This window comes from Muntiacus reevesi, chromosome 4 (genome assembly GCF_963930625.1).
Source record: "Muntiacus reevesi chromosome 4, mMunRee1.1, whole genome shotgun sequence".
NCBI lineage: Eukaryota > Metazoa > Chordata > Mammalia > Artiodactyla > Cervidae > Muntiacus > Muntiacus reevesi.
This window is the reverse complement of record NC_089252.1, coordinates 70,584,076-70,610,912: the sequence shown is the minus strand read 5'-3', so window position 1 is coordinate 70,610,912 and position 26,837 is coordinate 70,584,076. Positions and strand designations below refer to the sequence as shown.

The window sequence follows — 26,837 nt, the reverse complement described above, 5'->3', positions numbered from 1 at the left end:
TAATAGTCAAAGAAAACAGCCATTTAGTTTAAACGTGTCATTAAGTTTGCTAGCACTCTAAATAAGAATCACTTTTTAAATAACAAAAGAACTTCTCAATCTCAAGACATCATTTAGCACCTCATTAAAATAAACTTTCTTACTGTAATTATCCTAAATAAATAAGACTTTCTTTAAAAACAATCTGATGGTGTAAGGGCAGTCTTACTCAATTAGACAATGAGATAAGCTAAATATTTTTGTATTCACTATTGTTCCCATCCTAAAACTCAAACTACTCTGGCCATTTAAATTACCTAAACCATCACAAAATCAAGTATCAGGCACAAGATGCTAAAAACTGAGAGGAGTAAAAAGGCTGCCTTAGGGAACACAAAGCTATGTGCATCTGGCATATGTCTTTAACTTCTGACTCCTGCATATAAGACCATTTTTCCTCACTTGAAAGAACTTCAAAATTTACAACTAACTTAATACTTCAGAGGAAAAGAAACCTTGCAGATAGAATAATCCAACATATTCATTTTGCCAAGGAAGGCCAGAAATATGAAAAGCGCTTGTCTGCTCAAAGTCATCCAGGGGCTGAGCTGTTGAGTGCTAGTTCTCCCCACAACGCTGCATGTGGCTGACACTCGAAGGTGCAGAGACTGGAGGTGGGACACGGCTGGAGCAGGTATCCTTCCCATAAAGTGACTTGACTGTCGCACTGAGTGAGGTCTCTCATGGTTTACCTTGAACAAGTCTCATTTTCTAGGAAAGACTAGTGCTACACATTGCTTCATGGCGGCTAAGGAACCAGCCCCACCAGTGCCACCATCATCACAAGACTCCAGCTGGGGCAGTAAACATACTTTGGTTCTTCAACAATCTTAGCAAGATATTAGTTTTGTGAAGAAACAAAGACTCTCTGAAGAACCAAGTCTCAGAGATTCTGAGACTTGTCAAATGAACGATTAGAATTCCCCTCTCCACAGTGACCCTTAAGTAAAACAGACTTTAATTATGCTCAGTAATTTAATCTTACTTAACAGATAACAGTTTCTCATCTACAGAGTACGTTCTTGAAATTAGGTTAAACTCTGAAACCACTTATTAAATAATAACTGTTGAATTCTGTAGTGGGGTTTCTCAAAGAGTATAAAACTCACTGAGGGGAAGGGACATATGTATGGTACAGAGGTGATAAACTGAAAAATACCTTACGAGCAGTCATGGACAGTTTTTGATCCATGCCAGAGAGCAAACTTATAATCATGAGGATTATAAAGCAGTTTTTAGACAGTTTCCCTCCTCTAGTATCTGTTAAAATGATGCCGGTGCTGATGTGGCCCACACTGTCAGTACAAGGTGCAACGCCCCCTCTCTCAAGCGCCCCAGTTACTAACAAAGCGGGGAGCTCTGCAATGTGGCAGGGTCTGCTTGGCTTACTTATACCAGCTGTGCAGCCCCCAAATTTAAAATAACAAAGCAGTCAGCACTGCTGATTTTAACAGAGAGGAATCGAGCTGTGGTTACAACAAACTGCATAAATAGCCCATCTGGAACATACATTTAAATTAAAGCTAAGGTGACTAAGTAACTTTAAAATGATTATTTTAAAAACTCCTAAAAAGCTTTGCTTTCTATACATTTAGATGTCTTTTTACTGGATACTTCCATAGAAAAAGAGAAATCACCATTCTTAGCAGTGCTTCGCTCTTATCAAGTACAGCTCATCAGTGTATGAAGTAATAAGAGGTTTGTTCAAAAACAATGATTCCCATCACTCATTTACGAATGACAGTGACTTTAAAGCCAATGTGACTTAGGCTTCCACTTTTTCCATATAATCTTAATTTTTCATCAAATAAGGAAACAATCATGAATGACTCTATCAAGTACCAAAATCTCTTTATATTGACAAAAGTTTAATCAAATTGATGTATACGTAATCTCTGGGATCTCCCTCACTTCATGCTCACTATAACATTTCAAATTTCCTAAGCATCTGCTTTTATAACTTGAATTATATCACATAACCATGTCTTTTATTCATGTATGAATGAATGGATGCTTTTCCCTCTGCCTAAAATGAAAGATTCCACAAAGTCAACAACCATACCTTCCATGTCTTCAATTTTCCTATATTCACCATAACAAACATCAATAGAAGAGTCAATTGAACTCATTTATTAAGCAAAAGATAATGATGGATGAGACTGCTTAAAATAGTAGTGGAAGTCTGGGGCTTTCTTTCTGAGCAGGTCAGCCTCTGGGATAAGTAATTAGGAAGGATCAGTCACCAGTTCATCTCTATCTAGAATGAGTACCACTTTATTCATGAATAAACAGTGTAAAGTTTTGCAAAGATTGCTTTTCAGTTAAACTTAAGAAAGAAACTTTTCCATCTGTCTTCAAAGGTTTTTTGTGTTTTTTTTTTAATTATTTATTTTAATTGGAGGCTAATTACTTCATAATACTGTAGTGGTTTTTACCACACATTGATTGACATGACTCAGCCATGGGTGTTCATGCGTTCCCCATTTTACATGGTTCACTATTTACATGTAATCTATTCGAACAGTTTCTTTCAAGGCAAAACAATCTGCGGCTGCATGTGGGGGACTGGTGGGGGGGGCGGGGGCGTGGTACAGGGTGAGGGCAAATGTCCTACCACACTTGCCAAAGCAGTGACTTAGGACGAGTCTATACTATATTCCAAATCCTGACAAACTGTAGCCTAACAGTAAGAGGAGAGGTTGGCCATACCTCATCATCAAGAGCCTCATCATCAAGTAGCAGCTACAGGAGAATGAACGAAGATTTAAAAACAAAAGAAAACTTTCTATTTACTTCATTTTAAAATATTTTGACCATAATGACAGAATCATGTCAACAGGCTCAAACTGCATTTGAGAATTTGTTTTCACAAAGACAGCTGTTTTACTTGGTGAAGAGGAAAACCACTCTGAGTGAACTACAGATGACAGAATTGGATGTTTGCTAGAATTTAAAACAACATTCTCTCTAGTGATGAAGGGCATACATTATAGTTACCTACTTCTTTATCAAAAATATCTAGATTCAGAACTAACTATAGAGATATGACAATATTTTTCAGACCACTAGATACCAGGGATGAATGTTTTACAAAATAAAACAAAAACCACCATTAAAGGCTAGCCAGAATAACTGCAACTGTCCCAGAAAATATATAATAGATAAGTAATACAATATACAATGGAGTTGGGCCTAAAGTCAGGGGTGCTGGATGACTTTAAAGGATGCCAAGAAGACGTCAGAGTATCCATTGGGTCAAAGGGAAGGAGCATCACAGGGGACTAATAAGTGCCAGGGGGGGTTAGCCTGTAGGATAAAAGCCTTCCATCCAGGCCATCTCAGGGTTTTTGGTTGAGTTCCACAGGTTAGAACCAGAACAGACTTGTGACCCCAACAGAAAGAGCAATTTGGGTTCATGATAAGCCAGAATTTGTTTAAGAAACACACACAGTCTGTAGAGATAAGATGGCATTCTTTGAGATGCAATTACTTATTGACTTAGTCCTTCTTACTGGAGACACTCAGATGTGAGCTAACCATCACTATAAGAGCAGACCTTTGTTTGCTTTAAATAGGTGAGTAAAAGAAGAGCAGTACTGTCATCACAAAATAGGTACAGAAATTGCAGGGGAAGATGTGGAAGTCCTGCAGGCTACTAGCAAGACAAGAAAAGACAGAAGAAAGAGAAAGTTAGGGGTCAGACAGGAAACATCACAAGTTCATACTCTGCTTAGAATGGATCTTATTCCGGTGTTGGTGCAGGGCGAAAAGAAGTTAGAGAAGGGGAATTTTGTATAATTTATGAAGTGTGTATTTGTTTCATTTCAATCACAGCTGACTGTACACAAAAATTTCCCAGTAATTCAGTTATCTATCGATACTTTCCCTTGTAGGGTATAGGCCAAAAGCTCAAAAATGCTTAAATTCTTTCACTCAGAATTATTATATTTGGAAATCAATTGAAATAGATTTAGGAACTGTAATCTACCAAACACCTACATCATGATATAATTTGGTTTAAAAAATTATTACTCAACATACCAGAACAAATGTCTTTTCCATCCTTCCCAGAAAGAGCCCAAGTTCCAGAAATCTCATACAGCTCATTTAAGTGTCAACCTCATATATATTATTAAATAAGATTGTTCTTTCCTTGAGGGCATCCATTCAGATTTGCCCTCAGTTTAATATTCATAATGTAGTTTCATATTTCAGGCTATACTACAATAAAGATGAAAACTTTTAAACTTCTCTTACCAACTCAGTCTTTGTAAATGAGACAGAATATAAACAGACAAGATAAAGTTATCTTCTATATGTAGCCTATACTTAAAGCTTACCATGAGTCGAGCATCTTCTCTTTCCAAAATTTTCTGAGTCTGATCATCAGGGAACTTCAGTACAGTGGTTATAACCTTTGCCATGGTCTACAAGAAAGACAAGAGACGGTTACTAGACAGAAGAGTGGATGACTCTCACCCCATTCTGACATGTTCTGCCAGTGGAATTCTTTAGTGCTCTCAATGGAAGCCACGACCAAAGAAGTATGATGTGAAGGTATCGGTCAAGGAAATAACAGTCAATTCCAGAATTTCAATTTGAAAGGACCCCTCACAATGCCTGGGTTGATATTATTTTAAGAAGATGTATTTACAATAGCATGAAGCTATATAAAGTTCTGGTGTTCTTGGCCCTTTGTAGTATTAAAATGAAACTTTATTACTCATTCATTTTATAAGGCTTTTTATTTGTAGAAATCTATCTAGTAAGTGATGTATTGCCAAAACATATGCTCTAAATAATCAGAATTAGATACTCCCAAGTTCAGCTTGAACTAAATCACATCATATATCTCATAAACATGGGCTACTGCATGAACATGAACATGCTTATAGGTATTTTTTTAAGACATGCAGCACATCAGCCTAATAGAAATACAAATTACATTTTAAATAAACACAAGATGTTTTGTTTGGTAGAAAACAGGATGAATCAAAACATTACACATGGTGGCTTGCAAAACAAGATCATAAACTGTGCAGATCTAAATAAATATACCGTAAGCCAGACTGTCACCCATAAGCTCGTGGAAAATTCTCCTCAAAGGCTGAAATTCCCTATTTTGTATCAAGATGAGATGGTTTGAGGGAGACAGAGAGGAAAGAAGATACCACTTATGAAATAGGTAGGATAACAAGTTCAGCGCTCACATACAAATTCAGGTACTAGTGCTCTGCTGAGGCTGAGGAGCAGTACTCCCTACTGTAGGGCTACAGAGGATGGGAGGCTCACCCAGGAAACTGACTCTTAACATTCTGTGTTCACAGTTACGTGACTGTGCATGTGTTCTGGGCAGACTGCAGGGAGGGAGGGAAGTGTGACTGCAGAAGGTCACGGAGCAAAAGATGACATAAAACAGTTAACCAAAATTCTAGGAACACACAGCATTAGGGGAAAAGCATAATTATTTCCAGAAGAATGGAGCTGTTATAAAAGAACTAACATTTTTAAAATTCCTACTATGTGTTAAGCCTAGGCAAGGCACTTCATGTATTTCTAATACTCATTTCAACTAACAGATCAACTACTACTATTCTTCAACCCCAAACCCCAAACCATAAAGAGCAAGATTTTAATGTCTGACTCTGTTTCTTTTATCTTGCCTCTGCCAGCTTGATAATCAAAAAAATACCTTTAATACAACTTAGTTCCTGGAGAATACCAAAGGCATTTTACAAAAATCCTCATCCTTTAAATTATATTGCCCAGATGGAATAGAATTTTCTGTGCTAAACTGAAGTCTAGAAACCAAGCATATATGTGGCATGAAATGGCAAGAGAAATAAGCAGTAGTAACTGTTTCAATATTCTTTTTATTAACACTCTGTAAATTTAGCTTATCAAGTTCGAAAAACCCCAAAGTCCATTTATACTCATTATGAAACCATATATATTATACACTTATGCACAAGAATGTCTATCAAAAAAAAAAAAAAGAACTGTGGCTAGTTGCCTCATCACACTTCTAAAAACATTAAATGGGAAACCCACCTCTAAACTCATCAGCGATGCTGAATTTGCAGCTGGTTACCCAGTAAAGACTTACAGCTCTTCCCTTGCTTTAATGGAAAGCCCAGGTTCTCTGTCATACCATGGGAAAGAAATCAGCCTCTACATACTCTACATACAACTCTACATACAATATCCTCAGGCCCTGGGAAGTAAGGAAAAGTGCAAATGAGCCACCTGGTTTAGAAGTGGCTTCTGCCACCAGGTTTTCCTTAGGGAGAGAGTTCAATAAAGGACAGAATGAGAAACACTTTCTACTGAAAAGGAGAACAGGCTGAATTTAAGTACCAAAAATAGCATGTAGGATCAAAATCCAAGGGAAAAAAGTGCCAGGACAGAAGAAAGAGAGGAGTTTACTTAACTTCACACTGTAAGAATGTGTATCACACATGTGGTCTTTAAAAAATCATCTGCCTCATCAAGTAAGGAACACTGTGTGCAAAAGCAGATGAAGAAAGCCAGGTGGGATGACATACAGATCCTATTGGGCAAGAAACAACGGCAGATGATGATCAAATCACAAAGGCCATTAATGTATTCTGGCTCATTCTAAAACCACAGCCTGGTCTCCATTTCAAATTCTTTGTTAATATATAGGAATTGGGCAAATCAACAAAAGGAATGTCTAAAAATAGACATCGTGTCTACCTTTGAGTGTGTCAACCCTTGCTTGAAAATCTTCAGGGCCACCCTCCAATAACCTACAGGTAGAATTCTGAAATACTCCAGACTGTCTACACCCTGCAGCCCTAAGCAGAGTCACTTCCACATCACAGAGGCAGTGCTTTAGTTGCAGCAGACTCCTTGTCATTCCAAAGCCCACACTCAGTTTCCTGCCTAGGACTTTCTGTCTGGGCCTTCCTCCTGTCTGAGCTCATCTATCAAAATTTATGCCACCTTGTAAAGGACTGTATACACACCTCCTTCCCCATGATTCCCCTGACCTCCCCAAAAGTAAAAATGGAGACGCTGCTTTTCAGAGCCTGTATCACACTATGATTTGCTACACTCTGTATCACACTGTGCCTAGTGAGAACAGCTCCACCTTCCCACCATATGGTTCAGTTTGGTCAGTTCAGTCGCTCAGTCGCGTCTGACTCTTTGTGACCCCATGAACCGCAGTGCACCAGGCCTCCCTGTCCATCACCAACTCCCGGAGTCCACCCAAACCCATGTCCATCAAGTCAATGATGCCATCCAACCATCTCATCCTCTGTTGTCCCCTTCTCCTCCTGCCCTCAATCTTTCCCAGCATCAGGGTCTTTTCCAACACTATATGGTAAACAGCTTAAAATTAGGGATGGTATCCATTTTCATCTCCAGATCCATCATGGTGATAAACATTGGGCCACATACAGTAAGTGTTTAATAAATATGCAATAAATTAAACTGAGTATTGACTACCAATTTTCAATATTGACTTATAAAATGTCATGGCAGAATGAAAGCCTACTCATTCTTAGTAACCAGAAAAGCACACTGAAAGCTGAAGATGCAGCTCACACAGAGCCTCCTCGGCACAGATCCCTAGCTGCCTGGGCCTCAAAAACATCCCTTAGAGCTATCTCCCAGGTCACAGCCCAGGATAACCGCAGAGCTCCAAAAGCATAGGCTGAGACCTGGCTGAACTGGCCCCACCCCAGAAGGTAACTCCTGCTGGGCTGGGCCTTTCTCTAGGAATCAGACTCTGAAAGGATCTCACCCCATACATGTTTGCAACCTCCAGGAGACACAAGCTGAGGCAGTCACACTCTCATTTCATAGATTGAGAAAAGGCTAAATAATTAATTCAGCAACAACTCTGGGATCATAGCTTTAGACTCACAAATACACCAAAGGAGCTAAACTTCTCAGAGGCTATTTTTCTTAAAGAAATGCTTTTCCCCGTTCCCTGCAATAACAAGGTAACTTTATCTAAGTCACCTCAAATACAGGCTGCTATCCAACAAGGGCATAATAACAGAAAGTTACATTTCATTAGCTTTGTTTTTTAAAGATAAGGAGAAAATTCAGTTTTAGCTATCCTTTGAATTAAAAAAAAAAAGTTCTTAAGAAAAAAAGGCATTGAGTTACTGTGAATTAATACATCCATCCTATGATACACATTCAGGATCACACTGAATATTTCTTTAACTTGAACTATCTCATACACTGAAATTACATTTCTGTTGTATCAAGGATTCAAACGATCTCTAGCCCTGTAATTCCTGATGTTTAGCAGAATCTACAGCCTATGAATTCTTAATATTCTTTTGAGAGATTTTTTATGCCCTTATTTTTAGGTCTTATTTGCAAAAACAACTCCTGAACTGTCTTCATTCCTGAATTTAGCACTTAGTAACTCCCACAAACCCATACATTAAAACAGTTTCTTAGAAAACTCATTATCCCATTCTCAGCTAACATATAAGGACAATGTAAAAATTCATGAAGGTAAAAAAGTTGATACAGTATCAAAAACAGAAATTGCTTCAAATGAAAAATTTTAAGAAAGGTTCAAGAATTTCCCTAAGTATATTTAATTCAATTAAAGATGTATTTACAAAATGTCCACTATAAGGCTTTTAAAAACACTGCAGGGATACAAGTAACAATAAGACTAGACTCCACACTATAAGGGACTTTATAGCAAATTTAACATTCTAGAAAACAAATTAACCAAGCATTATTACTTATGCAGTGTGGTCATTTTTAAATGATCAATATTCTATATGTACAAGAATAACTTTCTTAAACAAATTAACCAAGCATTATTACTTATGCAGTGTGGTCATTTTTAAATGATCAATATTGTATATGTACAAGAATAACTCTTACACTGACCAAAGTATAATACTTCTAAATACCCCTACATAGTCATTCTTAATTAGGACCATTTCCAATACTATCCACACTACCCTTAAGTCTCCATGAAAATAGAAATTTCATCTCCTAATCTTAAGATCTGAAGTCAAAAATATCCACATGCTTCACAAAGTATTAAGTCAATGAAATTTTTATCTTTATTATTTAGCATCAATAATCAGTATTTTTAAATTAATATCTTAAAAATGTAACAAAGATAAGCGAGATTTGCCAACTCACTTTTGCAAACTGAGAGCAATAACACAATTACCTATTGCCTACTATCAGCATACATGGTCTGCTAGCAGTGAACACACATCAATATGTGTATTAAAAATGGGATACACTTCCTTCTAAATTAAACCGTATGACAAATCACCAGACACGATTTATACCTTAGTCTCACGACCCATCATATACTCAAAAAGCACTTTGCGCAAATACTCAAACTCGGTAGGCTCTCCGAAGAGTGAGATGTCAGTCTGGTACAAACCGCCACCTGTCAGACAAACAGACAGGTTAGACTGAAGAGAAAGCCAGGCAGGCCATTCAGCACTGAGACAGGTAAGCTGAAACAAAGGGACAGAGGGAGAGGCATGACTCTGGCATCAACTGTGCTGTGTTAGACTGCACTATGATATTTATACACATTATATATGGTAATGTATACAGCATTCCAACTGGTATTTTTCCTCTAGAAGAGAAAACAAGTATTATTACAGCAGTTTTATTTCTCACATCTTTCCCCTCATCCAAGATTTTCCCTTCTTCTGCTTCATCTTTCTGGCGTGACAATTTAAGAAGACAAGATCTAGGGAATACAAAGATTTCTTAAAACCAGTATTTCTCTCCTAAATACTATGTGGTTGGCTTCAGACAGTCTATGGTGACTAAAATGAACAATTATTTTTACTTTGTTAAGGAATTCAGTAGCTCAGAATAGTATTTTAGTTTTTCTAGTATTCCAAACCTAAAAACACTGAAGTTTAAATCAGTTTTCTAAACTGTTTTGAAACATAAGGTGGATGAAATAACTTAAGTGTATTAAGTAGTAACGCCATTTTAGTGGTTTTCAAACACTTTGAGTCAACATCTTAAAGACTGTCACAAAATATATAGTTCATCTATTAGATCAAGCTCCACTTCAATTTGAAAATAAAGAATACAGTTCAAGTATATGAAATCACAGTATGAAAAACTTTAATCTGAATAAATTCACAATTCTGTATCATGTGAAGTCTAAACTCGCATTCACTTCCAGTACAACGGCGCACTAGGTAATCTGAAAAGCCTTCTGCACCAAGAACTATCCAAAAGCATAGTAAAGAGATCAATGTGCAAATTCAACCAGACTGCCAGGACTGTTGACAGGAATAAGTGAGCTGACAGACAAACTGTTTTATAACAGTGCCTAACACTTAGTATTATATGTGTGTCAGTTATTAAAAAACTATACATGTGTTCATTTTACAATTTAAAACTGAAAAAAGAAGAAAGATTAAGTATGAAATTCTTAAGTTGAAACTAAAGAAAAAAAGAATCAATACTATATTCTTTATGTACTGCTGGGCACAAATTCAGCAGTTCTATGCTAAGAATCACATATGTTGACTTAGCTATGGAAAACAGTCTTTGAAGCAAGAGTCTTCTCTGCAATGAGCCATAGGAAACATCCAAGTTGGTTTTCTCTTCTTTTTGAAGTGTGTTTTGGAAAGAATCTAAAGCAAGTCCTTGTTTAATTAAAAACTGTATAATATCTTACGCTATTTCATAACAATAAGTAAGAGCTTTCAAAAACACTAAAGAATGTGAAATGGCTTAGATTCATGCCTGAGTGCCTTACATGAAAAAGCAGAAAGCTTTACAAAACATTTAGCAAAATAAAACTATTCTTAATACAGCAAGGCTGTGCAACTGAGAATGGGAAATTGTTACAAGATTATTCAGTCATGACTATCTCAAGGGAACAACTACATAAAGACTCAAGCTCATCTTCAGAATCCTTTGTAGGCAGCATACATAATTTAAGTCAAGACAATAATACTTCCAAATCATCCTTCGCCAGTTTGAAATAAGTTATTTTTATGAAATTCTTTTCTCCTTAAATCCTGGTTTAAATACAGCAATTAGTATTACTGTAATTAGTAGAAACAAAACAAAACCAAGCATTTAAAATATCTAACTCTGTGTTTATATGGGTACATGTAGTGGATTATATAAATGCTTGCATATACATAGAAGAGTCTGGAAAAATATACACAAATCGTAAACTAGGTCCATCTGGAAAGTGGAGAACAAAGTAGGAACCTGCAGTTTCACTTATACATGGCAACACTGATTTTTTTCCACACAACAAATACACATTAATTTTGCTTTAGATTACTATTATTCTTTCCATAAAACTAGCTGTTACTGATGAATTTACACATATTCCTTCTAAAGAATGAGATTAGCAAAGACAAAAATAAAAATCATCCAGAAGTTCCCCAACACAAGATATCCAAGGACAACATGAGAGATCACTCCTACCTTTGTAAGGTGTCCCCACAGCTGTTGCATATACATTCTTCTCATATTTCTTCAAACGATCTTCTAAACTGTGAATCTAAAAATAACAAATATTTCAATCACAAGATTCATATGGAAATAATGTTTAAAAAAAAGACTGCTATAGCCACTAGATTTTTTTAATGTGGAATACAGAATATAGACAAAACAAAATTAATACATATGGTTTCTTAGATACGACACCAAATGCAGAGACAACAAAAGGAAAAACATAGAATTTCTGTGCCTTAAAGTACATTATCAAGAAATTGAAGACAACCCACAGAATGGGAGAAAATACTTGCAAACCACTTATCTATTAAGGTACTCATATCTAGGATATATAAAGAACATTTACAAATTCAGCAACAACAAAAAACAAATAACCCAGGTTAAAAATGAACAAAAGGCACTGCCCTAAAGATACACAAATGATAAGATGCTTAACATCATCAGTCATTAGGGAAGTAAAAATGACAACATAATGAGATAGCACTTCATACTACCTAGGATAGCTATAATCAAAACACCTGCTGGGGAGGATGTGAAGAAATTGAAATTCTTATACGTTGCTGATCAGAATGTAAAATAGTATCCACAATGTAAAACCACCTGAAGGCTCTTCAAAGAGCTAAACAAGCAACTTCCGTATGATCTAGCAATTCCACTACTGAGTACATAACTCAAAGGAGGAAAGAGGTGTTCAAACTCAAACTTGTAAACGATGCTCCTAGCAGTACTATGCACAGTCAGCAAAAGGGAGAACAAGCCAGTGTATTAAGAAGCAGAGACGTCACTTTGCCAACAAAAGTCCACAGAGTCAAACCTATGGTTTTTCCAGTTGTCAATCACCGGTGTGAGAGCTGACCACAAAGAAGGCTGAGCACCGAAGAACTGATGCTTTTGAATTGTGGTACTGGAAAAGACTCCTGAGAGTCCCTTGGACTGCAAGGAGATAAAACCAGTCAATCCTAAAGGAAATCAACCCTGACTATTCACTGGAAGGACTGATGCTGAAGCTGAAGTTTCAATACTTTGGCCACCTGATGTGAAGAGCCAGCTCACTGGAAAAGACCCTGATGCTAGAAAAGACTGAAGGCAAAAGGAGAAGGCGGTGGCAGAGGATAAGATGGTTAGATAGCATCACTGACTCAATGGACATGAATTTGAGCAAAGTCCAGAAGACAGAGAGGACAGGGAAGCCTGGCATGCTGCAGTCCACGGAGTAAAATAGTCAGACACGACTTAGGGACTGAATAGCGACAAGAAACAATCCAAACATATATCAACTGATGAACAAACTGTAGTTATCACCCATACAATGAAATTTTACTTCATCAGAAAAAGGAGTGAAGTACTAATGAATATTACAACACAGATGAACCCTAAAAACATTATGCTGAGTGAAAGAGGCTAGGTTAGAAAGGTCATGTATTACATGATTCTATTTATATAAAATACTCAGAATAGGTATTTTGAGTAGTTGAGCATGCCCTGGAAGAGGGCATGGCAGCCCACTCCAGTATTCTTGCTTGGGGAATCCCCAAGGACAGAGGAATCTGGCAGGCTACAGTTCATGGGCTCGCAAAGAGTCAGACACAACTGAACTACTAAGCACATTTATATAAAATACTCAGAATAGGTAAATCCACAGACATAAAAAGCAGATTAGTGGTTGTGATACTGGGGAGGAGGTAATGGGGAATGATGCTTAATGGGTACAGGGTTTTTTCTTTTGAGGGTCATGAAATGTTCTGGAACTAGATAATCACGATGGTTTCAGAATACTGTGAATGAACTAAATGTCAATGAACTGTGTACTTTAAAATGATTAAAATGGCCAATTTTAGGTGTTTACTACTATAAAAATAATCAGTACAAAAACTGTTATGCTAGGACAGTTTGAAGACTTGAGTGTGCTAAGAGAAGAGAATTTTAAAGCAGTAAACTTGAGATGGATGAGAAAAGCAAAAACACTAGGGAAAAAAATAATAAGGTAACACTGGGACTTAGTATCTATCTTTGGGAATTTTTTAAAAAATACTATGAAAAGTTTCAAACATACTCAAATACAGAAAGTATACTACAGTTAATGCCTATCAACCTAGTTTCAACAATTATCAACATTTATATGTACATACGAGTTGTAAAAAACTGGAAAACTTCTAAAGACTTAGTTTTCAAACTCAACCAGTTGACTGAGGTCACTCTTCCTCCAGAGTTTGGAAAAAGACTAAGTATCATGCACCACAGGTATACATATACTGGTGTCTGCATGCTTATGCATCCTTCTAGGTGTACACACATGATCCTATTTAAATTTAATCACTGGATAACATATGGACAAATAATACTAAACCAAGACATTATAACCACTAGGAAAAAGCAGTAAACACTGATGTTAACCTATTTCCCCTCTGACAAAAGCTTCTTTTATAGAACTTAAGTCATTACAAATTAAATACAAACTGTTATCCAAAATGGTAAGCACTAGAATAACAGGATGCAAATGTTCTTGTTTAAATATATACGGGATCACAAATTTATAAATATATCCTCCAGCACTTTCAGATTTAGAAATAAAATTTTCTGTGTGAGACAAGATTGGAAAACCAACTATTAAATGAGTATTAAATCAGTTCTTTTTAAAAAATTAGCTAAATGAGTTCCAAGAATATACTAACATAAATCAAGGAAGTCATTTCAAAACAAAAAGCACCAATTAGACCTGTACCTGTTCTCTGAATTCCTGCTCTTTCAACTTTGAATCACTGATTAGAGTAGTCTTCTGCGCTAGTTGTGTCTGAAAGAACAAAAAGTCAGATATGAGACTATTGGTTTCATCATTGCGTGGACACATTTCTACACTGCCTGGAAAATTTTTCCTTGTTAAAACAAGTCTCTTCATATTTTAACTTAAAATACAGAATGCAAAATAAAATAAAATAAAATAAAATACAAAATGCTCCTGAAAATGGATTACCTTCACTCAAATTCAACGAAAAATCAGTCTTACCTGTAGCTCCATAATTGTTACCTAAAAATGGAAAAGAAAAAAAAAAGAAATAAGTCCATACACTAAAATCTACAAGAAACAATAAAATGGAACAATAGGAAATTACAAGGCAACAAAAATTCAGTGTTACAGTCTTAAGAGAGTGGTCAGACTTGAGATGAGACAACTTTAACTACTTGCTTTTAAACCTGGTCTATTTTGCTATAATATAAACTATCACAATGTAAATATACATGTGTGTGCTCAGTTGCTCAGTTATATCCCACTCTTGAGACCCCATGGACTGTAGACTCCTGTCCACAGAATTTTCCAGGCAAGAATACTGAGGGGGGTTTCCATTTCCTCCTCCAGAGGTATATATACATAAACACAGGTAAACACAAAGAAAAATGACTAGCAGGTCAGTTGTGAAACTCCTAAGAATCATGACCACTTGGGAAAAGAAGGCACCCATCAGGAATGGTTTATCTATATACATCCGTATTATCTGACTTTTTTTTTTTTACAGCAAGAATATATTTATCTATTATTTGTACAATTTTAAAAAACTAAACATATTAATATCTATTTATAACATATGGGCTCTTTAGGGAAAATTCTAAAGGACCATTTCTGCAAATCCACTGTATGCAATAATCACAAATTATTTCTCACCCAACTCAACACTGATATACAGTTCAAGACATCTCAGAAGCACCAAAAGATGCTCAAGAAGGAAAAGAATAAAAATTCAAAAAGAGTAAAATAGAAAAACATTTTTTAGAGCAGAAATAAAAGTTAAGGATATTCTCTCCTTTCTTATGCTACAAATTAAAGGACTCAAAAGACCTCCTGGATATTAATTTCACAACGTCTCAATACACTATGGCATCCTGACAAAGGTCTTAAGGCCACTTTATACAACATTAATACTTAATTTGATACTGAGGAGAAGAATACCTTAGAGAGACATGTATCCATCTCATAGGAAGCAACATTTAACAGTACCAAGTATATTCAAATAATGACCAACTGGCAAAAAATTTAAAAAACAAGAAAAAATAAAAGAAGCTAGAAGCTACTGAAGAAAGAAAGGAAATTCGCTCATTGCTAAAAACTAGAACCTGTGCACCAAGTGGCCCGGCATGGTAGAGCTGTCTTGCTGTTGTTTAGTCACTCAATCATGTCCGGCTCTTTTTTGACCCCATGGACTGTAGCCGGTCAGGCTCCTCTGTCCATGGGATTTCCCAGGCAAGAATACTGGAATGGATTGCCAGTTCCTTCTCCAGAGCCATTTATAAAGTCCTTTTCTCTCCATTTTGGAAAACTGACCCATGCAACTGGTTATCTAGAAAATTACTATCTGGTCGCTGACTTCTGCTATGAATCCTCTATAACTCTGGAGGATAAAGCCAACAGTATCCACCTCTCCCTTGGCCCTCTTGACAGTGCTATGAAGACCACACTAGATGAGTGAGAACATATCAGAAGGAGGATGGTATACTGCCCTGGCCTCTCAAAGGAGGCTCACAAGCCCTGAGGATATGCATTTGCTGGGGTGCACAGCAGGTCAAGAAGCCACAGGGTAGACACGATCCATCTTCCATAGCGTCATTTTTACTTAAAGACTGGGATTATAAAAAAAGCCTAGATATGCAGTGCCAGATCTCTTTGAATTGAGCCCAATTTTCCAAAATAATCCCCTTGCATCTACAACTTGTCCCTTAACCAAGGAGAAAAGATGGTTTTTCTCAAAGGTATATAACTAAAACCATTTTTATGTGACTACAAATAAGGATATATTATAGAGTTGAATACAAAATGTATATGAATTTTTAGCACAAAATATAAAAATCTAAAACTGAGAAACATTCTATGAACCATTTTTGGCTCTGCCCCAGGGCTACAAGGTTAACTGTCCTCTGCTGTCCTTTCCATGGGGAAGCCTGAGAAGTTTTGGTACCACAAAAACACCTAGGTTTTGAAGTCTGGCAGAGTGGATTTATATTCCCAATACAACATTTACTATGTGAGCTCAGAGATTTTATTTAATCTCTTTGAAATTTAGTTTCACACTCTAAAAAGAGAGGCGACAACTTCTCTCTTGAAAGATTTCTGTTAGGGTTAGATGAGGTAGGTGTGCATGGCAACAGGCGAGTGAGTCAACAAAAACGACAATGTTTTCAAGGAATGAGTAAAGCCCAGTCCAGGTCCCCTCACTTTATCATTGCCGGGAGTCTCCTCCTGCTCTAGCCTTTGCTGGTATTTCTTCTGCAGGTCCTCAAATTGAGTCTGCAAGTCCATTACTTTTGCAGTCATTTCTTCTTCACGAGCCTTTGGAATAAAAAAACATATGTATGTTAACAAACATCTCAAAAAGAATGCAGTAAAGAAGCAACATGATATTGAAAACTACCTCTGTGGTAGAAGCAAACACCTACATATTTTTTAAAACATAAACCACTATTTTTATTGTCATTCATTTCTGTGCTCCGAAAACTTCCGTTCATGCCTCACTTTTAACTCCAAGCCCTTTTTAAAGCTGCTCATTATTCCTAGGATCACTTTTCCCACCTTTAGTCCTCTTATCCCCACCCCATAAAGTTCGTCAAGCTGACCCTTAAACTACGGTTCCCAGGTTTAGGCAACATTGAAGTGTGTGACAGCATTGAGACTGAACTATAACACAGAATCTATGTTTTAAGGTTTCCATACTAGGATTTAATTTCCAGAAAATATCCAATATAAACTAGCTTTATGCACACGACAGCTCAACTAGCTAGACACTTAAGTGATCAAAAGAAGTATGGGTTTTTTCTCCCCTAGCTCCTTGGGATGGGCTGCACAAGTCAAGATGGTTCTCTGTCCTAGTTAGCAAACCTGTACATCCCCTACACATCGGACTGAAAACCACACCAGTGGTTCTTTGGAGTAAAGCGTTCAACTATAATCTATCTCTGAAGGAAAAAAAAAACAAAAAACTGTCCAATATATCAGTAACTAATGTAAGGTATCCATTTGCCTTGACCTTGGCAGAAAACAGACAAGGCTGCAAAAGTAATATGAGACTTATTGGCTGAAAACTCCTTCTTACAAAATTTGGCAGACAAATCATTCTCTCTTCTGTTCTGACTGCCCTGCTAAAAGGCCTGCCCATCCTTACATTTTTTCATTTGTCTTGATAATTGCCATCATTTGTTGTACAAAGCAGTCCAGACCACTCCTTGCTCTTATAAATCTTGCAATAAGGTTTGTGCTAAAAGAACATTTGGCGTTGGAATATTGATCAGATTTGAGTAATGAAGACAGGACAAGTGTTTGCTGAATAAGAGGCTCAACAGGAAAACAGCCACAAGCAGGTATCTGATTTAACAGAAGAAATGTCATCATTCTCAAAAACAGGTCCAGAGGCACAAAATAAAGAAATGAACCATGAGACACCTCAAAAGTCTAAATAACTTGTCATAACTTACAATTTGTCATGAAAATTCAAACAAATAAAAAAAGATTGAAGCCCTTCTCACAACATAAGCAAAGCAGGGGTCTCTTGTAACTAGACTCAGACATCTGCCACGGAGGCACTCGAACGTAGCCTCCACCCTTCACACACTACTGACCAGAAACTACAGTAAATCTATAACTGTCCGAAGTTCTGGCTTATTTACTGTTTTTATTCTACCATCACATATACTGTGTGGATGTCTTGTTGATGTGGTTCAGCTTTGTGTGAAAGATCACCCCTATAGCTACGAATTTGGTGAGGCTCAGATTCTGATATGGCAATTAGCTACGTCTAACATTTCCTTTGACAGCTGGGTGAAACCAATCTGGAGCAAGCCCACTAAGAATTAGAAAAGAATCCTTGATGTGTCATTTCTAATTGAAGAAATAGCTCTGTGGTTTCCTTTGTAAAAGCTTTCTGTCTTCTTCAAGGGAGGAGGGGGAGCAATACCTCTTACTCTTAAGTAAAAACAGTAAGAAAAACTAAACCAAGTATTTATGCACATACATGGAAACTATGTCTTAAAGACTATGGTGTCAAAGCCAAATCACTAAACTGTGCTAAACGTCAAGAAGAAATCAGTCTGACGCAGCTGTAGGAGCTCCTCCCTCCCAGTGAGGCTGCTCTGAGGCTGGGAAGGCAGTCAGCTCCCTTACTTGTCAAACTCGGTTCCTTTCAGATGTCACCATCCTTTATTCCCAAACGAATGCTCCCTTGCCTACCAGGTGTCACCGCCTTCAAATTCACCAAGTGTCTAGTATGTGCCAAGCACTTGGCTAGGTCCTCAAGACTCGAGATGGATAGCAAGATCCCTGCCCACAAGATACTAAGAGTCTAGGGGAGAGGACAGACACATTAATACATTCCTACACACATATGTATGTATGATAAAAATGACATGCTGAAAGGAAGTAATAAATATAAATAAATACAGAGTATCAAAGGAAGACAGGTGCAATTCATTCTGTTTTAAAGGGTTGCAAAAAACCTAAGTGAAAACAATATGCTGCAGAAAAGCACATTCAAAAAGCTAACTTTGGGGTAGGACTAGGAAAAAAGAAATAAGAATTCTTTTTTTTTTTTCCTGTCTGCATAAGGAAACACAGGTCTATTACATGAGAGACTAACGGTCACCTGTGGAGGGAGAAAGGAAACACGTTATAGAATATCGAGAACAGTGTGGGTGCAATTTTCATTAGGGACCATCCTCCAAGTATACTTTTTAATATTATTTTGATCTTTAAACCATGGAACATATTTGACTCAATTTTTTTTCTAAATACAAGTTGAATTTAAAACTTAAAAAACTGTCCAAAGAGAGATGACAGCCAGCACCACTAAGTCATGAAGTGTGAGAATGAGCTCTGGTGGCGCCAGGAAAAGCAGGAGCAGAAGTGAAATACGAGGAGGAAGGAGTTAAAGCTGAGCTCAGCCGGACCACCAACTGACCCAGAGGAAGGGCACCAGGACAGAGGGAAGACACTACACGTTTTCAGGGCAAGGGATGTGATCCCATCTTTATTTGCAGACAGACAGTAACTCTGACAGGAAGAGATGAAAAACCGAGAGCAAAGAGACCAACTGAGAAATTAATACAACAGACCAGGCCAGATGCAAAACAGCAGCCAGGACCGAGGGAGAAGTGGTGGAACTAAGAGGGGGGAGCGTCCAATGTGCTTCAGTGAAACACTACAGCTGAAAAGGTCTATTACATGTTGGAGACCAAGCTGGAGATACACAGTTAAAGGGAAAAAGGTTCTCTCTCTGCTGAGGAAGTCAGGGAAGATAAACAGATTTCATGTCCTAAAAGGTGTGTGGATGTGGACGCGGATGTGTTAGGGGCTGAGAAAGACAGGAGGCATGAATCAAGGATGACAACGTTCTCAGCTTTCTCCAACTCTAAGAACATGAGCTAAGACAGTAAAAGCAGGAAAGTGAAACTGTCTCTGTGTTCCACTTTCCTAGTAACAAATCCCACAATAACTTTAGTGGATGACAAAAATACAGCATTCTACAATGTCATTATTAAGACAAATCATCAATCTGATAATAGCTTTTATAGAGGGAAAAAACACTACTACATAATATATACAAATCTCATATAAACTCCAATTCTGGAAATTCTTAAATGGGAGAATGGTAACAGAATATGTCTCAAAATCAAAGCAATATGGTGTGTGCTCAGTATTGGTAATACTAACACCTTTGAGTTATATTTACTCTTTAAAAAAAAAATTCTTCAAGACAGAGTAGGTATTTGGGTGTTTGGATGGGGAGTGCTGATTTAATTACCAAGTCAGTCCTGGAGCTGGCATTGAATGTCTGAGGCCACACTGTCTAATACAGTAGTCACTGGCCACCCTGTATAGTAGGTATGAGCACTTGAAATGTGGCTAATCCACGCTGAGATAGACTATACGTGCAAAAATACACCAACTCTCAAAGAATTAATATATATATAAAATGTTAAACATAATATATATATATATATATAATTTTTATACCAACTGCATTTTGAAATGACAATGCCTTGGATATAATGGGTCAGTTACTGTATTATTAAAATTAAATTCACCTGATTCTTCTTTATTTAATGTGGATACTAGAAAATTTTAAATCCTATTTGTGGCTTGCGTTGTATTTCGAGGGGACAGGGCTGGTCTAAGGTACAGGAAGGGGTCTGGGGAAGAGTCCACCCAACTCCTCGGGTCCATCCTCTACTTCCCATCTCTAACGCTCTACTGCTCCCAGCCTGAAGCTGTGAGGCCCATTTATTTTCTAGTAACAACCACATCTTCCAGAAGGAACCATACAGAGGTCACCTGTCTCCCTGTTCACTGACCTCTCTACCCACAGAGGTGTGCGGTGACCTGCAAAGTCTACCTTGTGCTATGGTCCCCTGACACACACATTCAGAGAGAGACAGAGAGCGTTCACAAGAGGGAACAGGATAGCTCTGGCGCAATCTGTCCCCTGCACGTGAAGCTCCATGATACATAACTGTTCCCTTCACCAAGCTCCTTTCTGAAAGAGAAGCTTCTATAAAATACATGAAACTAACAGAGTCTGCACTCTACTACTCGCTTTGTAATTTTAAGGAAATCATTTAACTACGCTGAACTCATTCTCCTTTTGCAAAAAATTAAATAAATAAACCACAAAAAAAGAAAAAACAGAAGGTAAACCTAAAACTAGCTTTAATGTATCTTCCAATCCCAACATTCTCTAAGCATTCAAGAAACAATGATATTTTTTATAACCTAACTCTACACCTAAAGCAATTAGAGAAGGAAGAAATGAAGAACCCCAGGGTTAGCAGAAGGAAAGAAATCTTAAAAATTAGGGCAGAAATAAATGCAAAAGAAACTAAAGAGACCATAGCAAAAATCAACAAAGCTAAAAGTTGGTTTTTTGAAAAAATAAACAAAATTGACAAACCATTAGCAAGACTCATTAAGAAACAAAGAGAGAAGAACCAAATTAACAAAATAAGAAATGAAAAGGGTGAGATCACAACAGACAACACTGAAATACAAAGGATCATAAGAGACTACTACCAGCAGCTCTATGCCAATAAAATGGACAACTTGGATGAAATGGACAAATTCTTAGAAAAGTATAACTTTCCAAAACTGAACCAGGAAGAAATAGAAGATCTTAACAGAGCCATCACAAGCAAGGAAATCGAAACTGTAATCAAAAATCTTCCAGCAAACAAAAGCCCAGGACCAGATGGCTTCACAGCTGAATTCTACCAAAAATTTAGAGAAGAGCTAACACCTATCTTACTCAAACTCTTCCAGAAAATTGCAGAAGAAGGTAAACTTCCAAACTCATTCTATGAGGCCACCATCACCCTAATTCCAAAACCAGACAAAGATGCCACAAAAAAAGAAAACTACAGGCCAGTATCACTGATGAACATAGATGCAAAAATCCTTAACAAAATTCTAGCAAACAGAATCCAACAACATATTAAAAAAATCATACACCATGACCAAGTGGGCTTTATCCCAGGAATGCAAGGATTCTTTAATATCCGCAAATCGATCAGCGTAATACACCACATTAACAAGTTGAAAGATAAAAACCATATGATTATCTCAATAGATGCAGAGAAAGCCTTTGACAAAATTCAACACTCATTTATGATTAAAACTCTCCAGAAAGCAGGAATAGAAGGAACATACCTCAACATAATAAAAGCTATATATGACAAACCCACAGCAAGCATCACCCTCAATGGTGAAAAATTGAAAGCATTTCCTCTGAAATCAGGAACAAGACAAGGATGCCCACTCTCACCACTACTATTCAACATAGTGTTGGAAGTTTTGGCCACAGCAATCAGAGCAGAAAAAGACGTAAAAGGAATCCAGATAGGAAAAGAAGAAGTGAAACTCTCGCTGTTTGCAGATGACATGATCCTCTACGTAGAAAACCCTAAAGACTCTACCAGAAAATTACTAGAGCTAATTAATGAATATAGTAAAGTTGCAGGATATAAAATTAACACACAGAAATCCCTTGCATTCCTATACACTAACAATGAAAAAACAGAAAGAGAAATTAAGGAAACAATACCATTCACCATTGCAACAAAAAGAATAAAATACTTAGGAGTATATCTACCTAAGGAAACAAAAGACCTATACATAGAAAACTATAAAACACTGATGAAAGAAATCAAAGAGGACACAAACAGTTGGAGAAACATACCGTGTTCATGGATTGGAAGAATCAATATTGTCAAAATGGCTATTCTACCCAAAGCAATCTATAGATTCAATGCAATCCCTATCAAGCTACCAACGGTATTTTTCACAGAACTAGAACAAATAATTTCACAATTTGTATGGAAATACAAAAAACCTCGAATAGCCAAAGTAATCTTGAGAAAGAAGAATGGAACTGGAGGAATCAACCTGCCTGACTTCAGACTCTACTACAAAGCCACAGTCATCAAGACAGTATGGTACTGGCACAAAGACAGAAATATAGATCAATGGAACAGAATAGAAAGCCCAGAGATAAATCCACGAACCTATGGACACCTCATCTTTGACAAAGGAGGCAAGGATATACAATGGAAAAAAGACAATCTCTTTAACAAGTGGTGCTGGGAAAACTGGTCAACCACTTGTAAAAGAATGAAACTAGAACACTTCCTAACACCATACACAAAAATAAACTCAAAATGGATTAAAGATCTAAATGTAAGACCAGAAACTATAAAACTCCTAGAGGAGAACATAGGCAAAACACTCTCCGACATAAATCACAGCAAGATCTTCTATGACCCACCTCCCAGAATATTGGAAATAAAAGCAAAAATAAACAAATGGGACCTAATGAAGCTTAAAAGCTTTTGCACAACAAAGGAAACTATAAGTAAGGTGAAAAGACAGCCCTCAGATTGGGAGAAAATAATAACAAATGAGGAAACAGACAAAGGATTAATCTCAAAAATATACAAGCAACTCCTGAAGCTCAATTCCAGAAAAATAAACGACCCAATCAAAAAATGGGCCAAAGAACTAAACAGACATTTCTCCAAAGAAGACATACAGATGGCTAACAAACACATGAAAAGATGCTCAACATCACTCATCATCAGAGAAATGCAAATCAAAACCACAATGAGGTACCATTACACGCCAGTCAGGATGGCTGCTATCCAAAAGTCTACAAGCAATAAATGCTGGAGAGGGTGTGGAGAAAAGGGAACCCTCTTACACTGTTGGTGGGAATGCAAACTAGTACAGCCACTATGGAAAACAGTGTGGAGATTTCTTAAAAAACTGGACATAGAACTGCCATATGACCCAGCAATACCACTTCTGGGCATACACACTGAAGAATCCAAATCTGAAAGAGACACGTGCACCCCAATGTTCATCGCAGCACTGTTTATAATAGCCAGGACATGGAAGCAACCCAGATGCCCATCAGCAGATGAATGGATAAGGAAGCTGTGGTACATATACACCATGGAATATTACTCAGCCGTTAAAAAGAATTCATTTGAATCAGTTCTAATGAGATGGATGAAACTGGAGCCCATTATACAGAGTGAAGTAAGCCAGAAAGATAAAGAACATTACAGCATACTAACACATATATACGGAATTTAGATAGATGGTGGCGATAACCCTATATGCAAAACAGAAAAAGAGACACAGAAGTACAGAACAGACTTTTGAACTCTGTGGGAGAAGGGGAGGGTGGGATGTTTTGAAAGAACAGCATGTATATTATCTATGGTGAAACGGACCACCAGCCCAGGTGGGATACATGAGTCAGGTGCTCAGGCCTGGTGCACTGGGAGGACCCTGAGGAGTCGGGTGGGGAGGGAGGTGGGAGGGGGGATCGGGATGGGGAATACGTGTAACTATATGGCTGATTCATGTCAATGTATGTCAAAACCCACTGAAATGTTGTAAAGTGATTGGCCTCCAACTAATAAAATAATTAAAAAAAAAAAAAAAAAAGAAACAATGATATTTTTTAAAGCTTTGCACACATATACTCTAGGGAAGTATAAGAAAATGTGAAATTATTCAAATTTTCTTTCATAGTGAAATCTATAGCTCAAAATCTATATTAAAAAAATCACCAAAGAATTGATTCTTTTGAACTGTGGGCTTGGAGAACACTCTTGAGAGCCCCCTGGACTGCAAGGAGATCAAAGCAATCCATCCTAGAGGAAATCAGTCCTGAATATTCATTGGAAGGACTGATGCTGAAGCTGAAGCTCCAATACTTTGGTCACCCGAAGTGAAGAGCTGACTCACTGGAAAAGACCCTGATGCTGGGAAAGATTGAAGGAAGGAGGAGAAGGGGACGGCAGAGGATGAGATGGTTGGATGGCATCACCGAATCTATGGACATGAGTTTAAGTAAGCTCTGGGAGTTGGTGATGGGACAGGGAAGCCTGGCATGCTGCAGTCCATGGGGTCGCAAGGAGTCAGACGAAAATGAGTGACTGAACTGAACGTTTATATTCATGTAACATATCTCAGAATTCCAGCTCTTTCAATTATATTTAAAATAATTATTACTAGAATCTGTTCCTGGCTCAGACCTCTACTGCTACCACAACCAGACTAAGGCAAGATTCTCTGGTTTACCCATTCCTAATCATCAAATGTTTCTCAGCACATTGTGAACTAAGTCTTACAGTAACTAAAGAATCTGCACTCCAAGAAAGAACAATTGACATTGTTTTATATTCAAAAATATTCTGAAGTCCGAATACTCACTAGCATTCGTGGCTTATCTTTATACATAAAAATGACAACACTAATCCACCACTAATAGAATAAATAGTATACTGAATTTTATCTTTCAACTGCATATAAAAGATCTGGCTGATGTATTCTTTTTTTTTCATCTTTTTTCTCCCTTGAGATCAACAAAAACTATGCAAATTGGGTAGGGATGAAATAAAGTCAACTGGCCCTCCTGGAAAGATCCCAGTTAAGCTCATACACACACCAACTGTCTTAAACACAAGCTCTCAATTCTTAGTCTGGTGATCTCACAATTTGATCTGAATCTGGGAGACAGAGAAGAAAATCCATTCTTTCCCTTACTAACTTACTGTTGTTTCAAGTATGTCTGGTAAACAGACACTGTTCAGAAAACTATAAACCTAGCAGAAATCAATTAGACTCCTCATAAATCTGCAAACAATGGAAAAACACTAATTTGAATTATATTGAACTCCCCCTCCCCAAAAAACCCCTCTACATTAGAAAAACAGGAAATCTGACAGCCCAATCTTCTTTACACTACCATGAAATCTATTTCACCTAAATTTCAAGAGAGAGAGAGAGAAAATAAGGTACATCAAGGATTTCTTCATATCTTTTGGCGGTTCTTTTTAGGTCATCTTCTTTCTCTGCAATTTTTTTATATAACTGATTTGTCTCTTCTTGATGGCTTTCTAAAAGTTCAGCCTCCACTTCCTGGGCTTTATCTAATAAATTAAAAAAATGGACACATACAAGAAAATATATTAGGTAAGAATTAATATCTATATCCCAGTATCTGTAAGAACCCTTGTTCCAAATTATCTGTAAACTTGATTAAAATCAACTGATCAAACTGATCAAATGTATCCTTTTCAGGGAGCAGAAGTGCCTTCATCAGGTAATTAAATAGCTAATGCTTTCTTTCAGGTTGTTCCACCTGCTCCTTCCCTCTGAAAGCAAGTCACTTTCAGGCAGCACAGTTTCCATCAGTGAACTTTCTTGGGCAAGAATAATTTTTTTTCTCCTGTTTATAATTACATAAAGCACTTAGCACAGTGTGAAAAGAATAAGCTTAAATTATAAATAGCCACCGCTGACTGATTCTGATTTGGTTTCTATTGAATTCAAAAGTTTACTTACCGATGGTCTCCTTTATGGTCATTTCCAGCTCCTGTTCTTTTTGTGCGAGCTGTGTATGAAACTCTCTCATCAGCTGTTTTAATGTGGAATTGTGCTTCAACTCAAGATCTTCCTGCTCCTGTCTGAGTTCCAAAATATGAACAGCTAATTGTTGTCATACAAAAAACAGCAGTGCATATAGTCTGATCTCACTGGTGTATCCAACCATATTTAAAGGGGTGTGTGTGTGTGAGCACACATGTGTGTGTCTCCAGGCCCAGAAAACTTCTGGAAGGCCACATAAACTATGATTAACTCTAGGGAATGGTCCTGAGGATTTGAGAATTTTCATCTTCCACTTTAAATTACCATATACATCATATACCATATATACCACATGCATCTATATTATATAACAACATTAATACTAAAAATAATAAAACAAAAAATAATTACTGGGTTATGT

General features: G+C 37.2%; 1 protein-coding gene across 5 annotated transcripts in view; it reads right to left on the bottom strand.

Annotated features, from left to right (window-relative positions):
- The window catches only part of GOLGA4 (golgin A4), a 116,385-nt gene that overhangs the window by 5,158 nt on the left and 84,390 nt on the right, over positions 1-26,837 (bottom strand). For 4 of the 5 annotated variants that reach the window (XM_065932988.1, XM_065932990.1, XM_065932991.1 and 1 more), the window contains 8 exons: positions 26,393-26,514; positions 25,847-25,977; positions 16,715-16,828; positions 14,516-14,536; positions 14,234-14,302; positions 11,482-11,557; positions 9,348-9,451; positions 4,380-4,466 (listed from right to left, as the gene is read on the bottom strand). In XM_065932988.1, coding sequence (XP_065789060.1) covers positions 4,380-4,466; positions 9,348-9,451; positions 11,482-11,557; positions 14,234-14,302; positions 14,516-14,536; positions 16,715-16,828; positions 25,847-25,977; positions 26,393-26,514 — 724 coding nt within the window. Of the gene's footprint in view, positions 1-4,379; positions 4,467-9,347; positions 9,452-11,481; positions 11,558-14,233; positions 14,303-14,515; positions 14,537-16,714; positions 16,829-25,846; positions 25,978-26,392; positions 26,515-26,837 lie in introns of those variants that run through there. The other variant, XR_010662942.1, reaches the window with a different exon arrangement.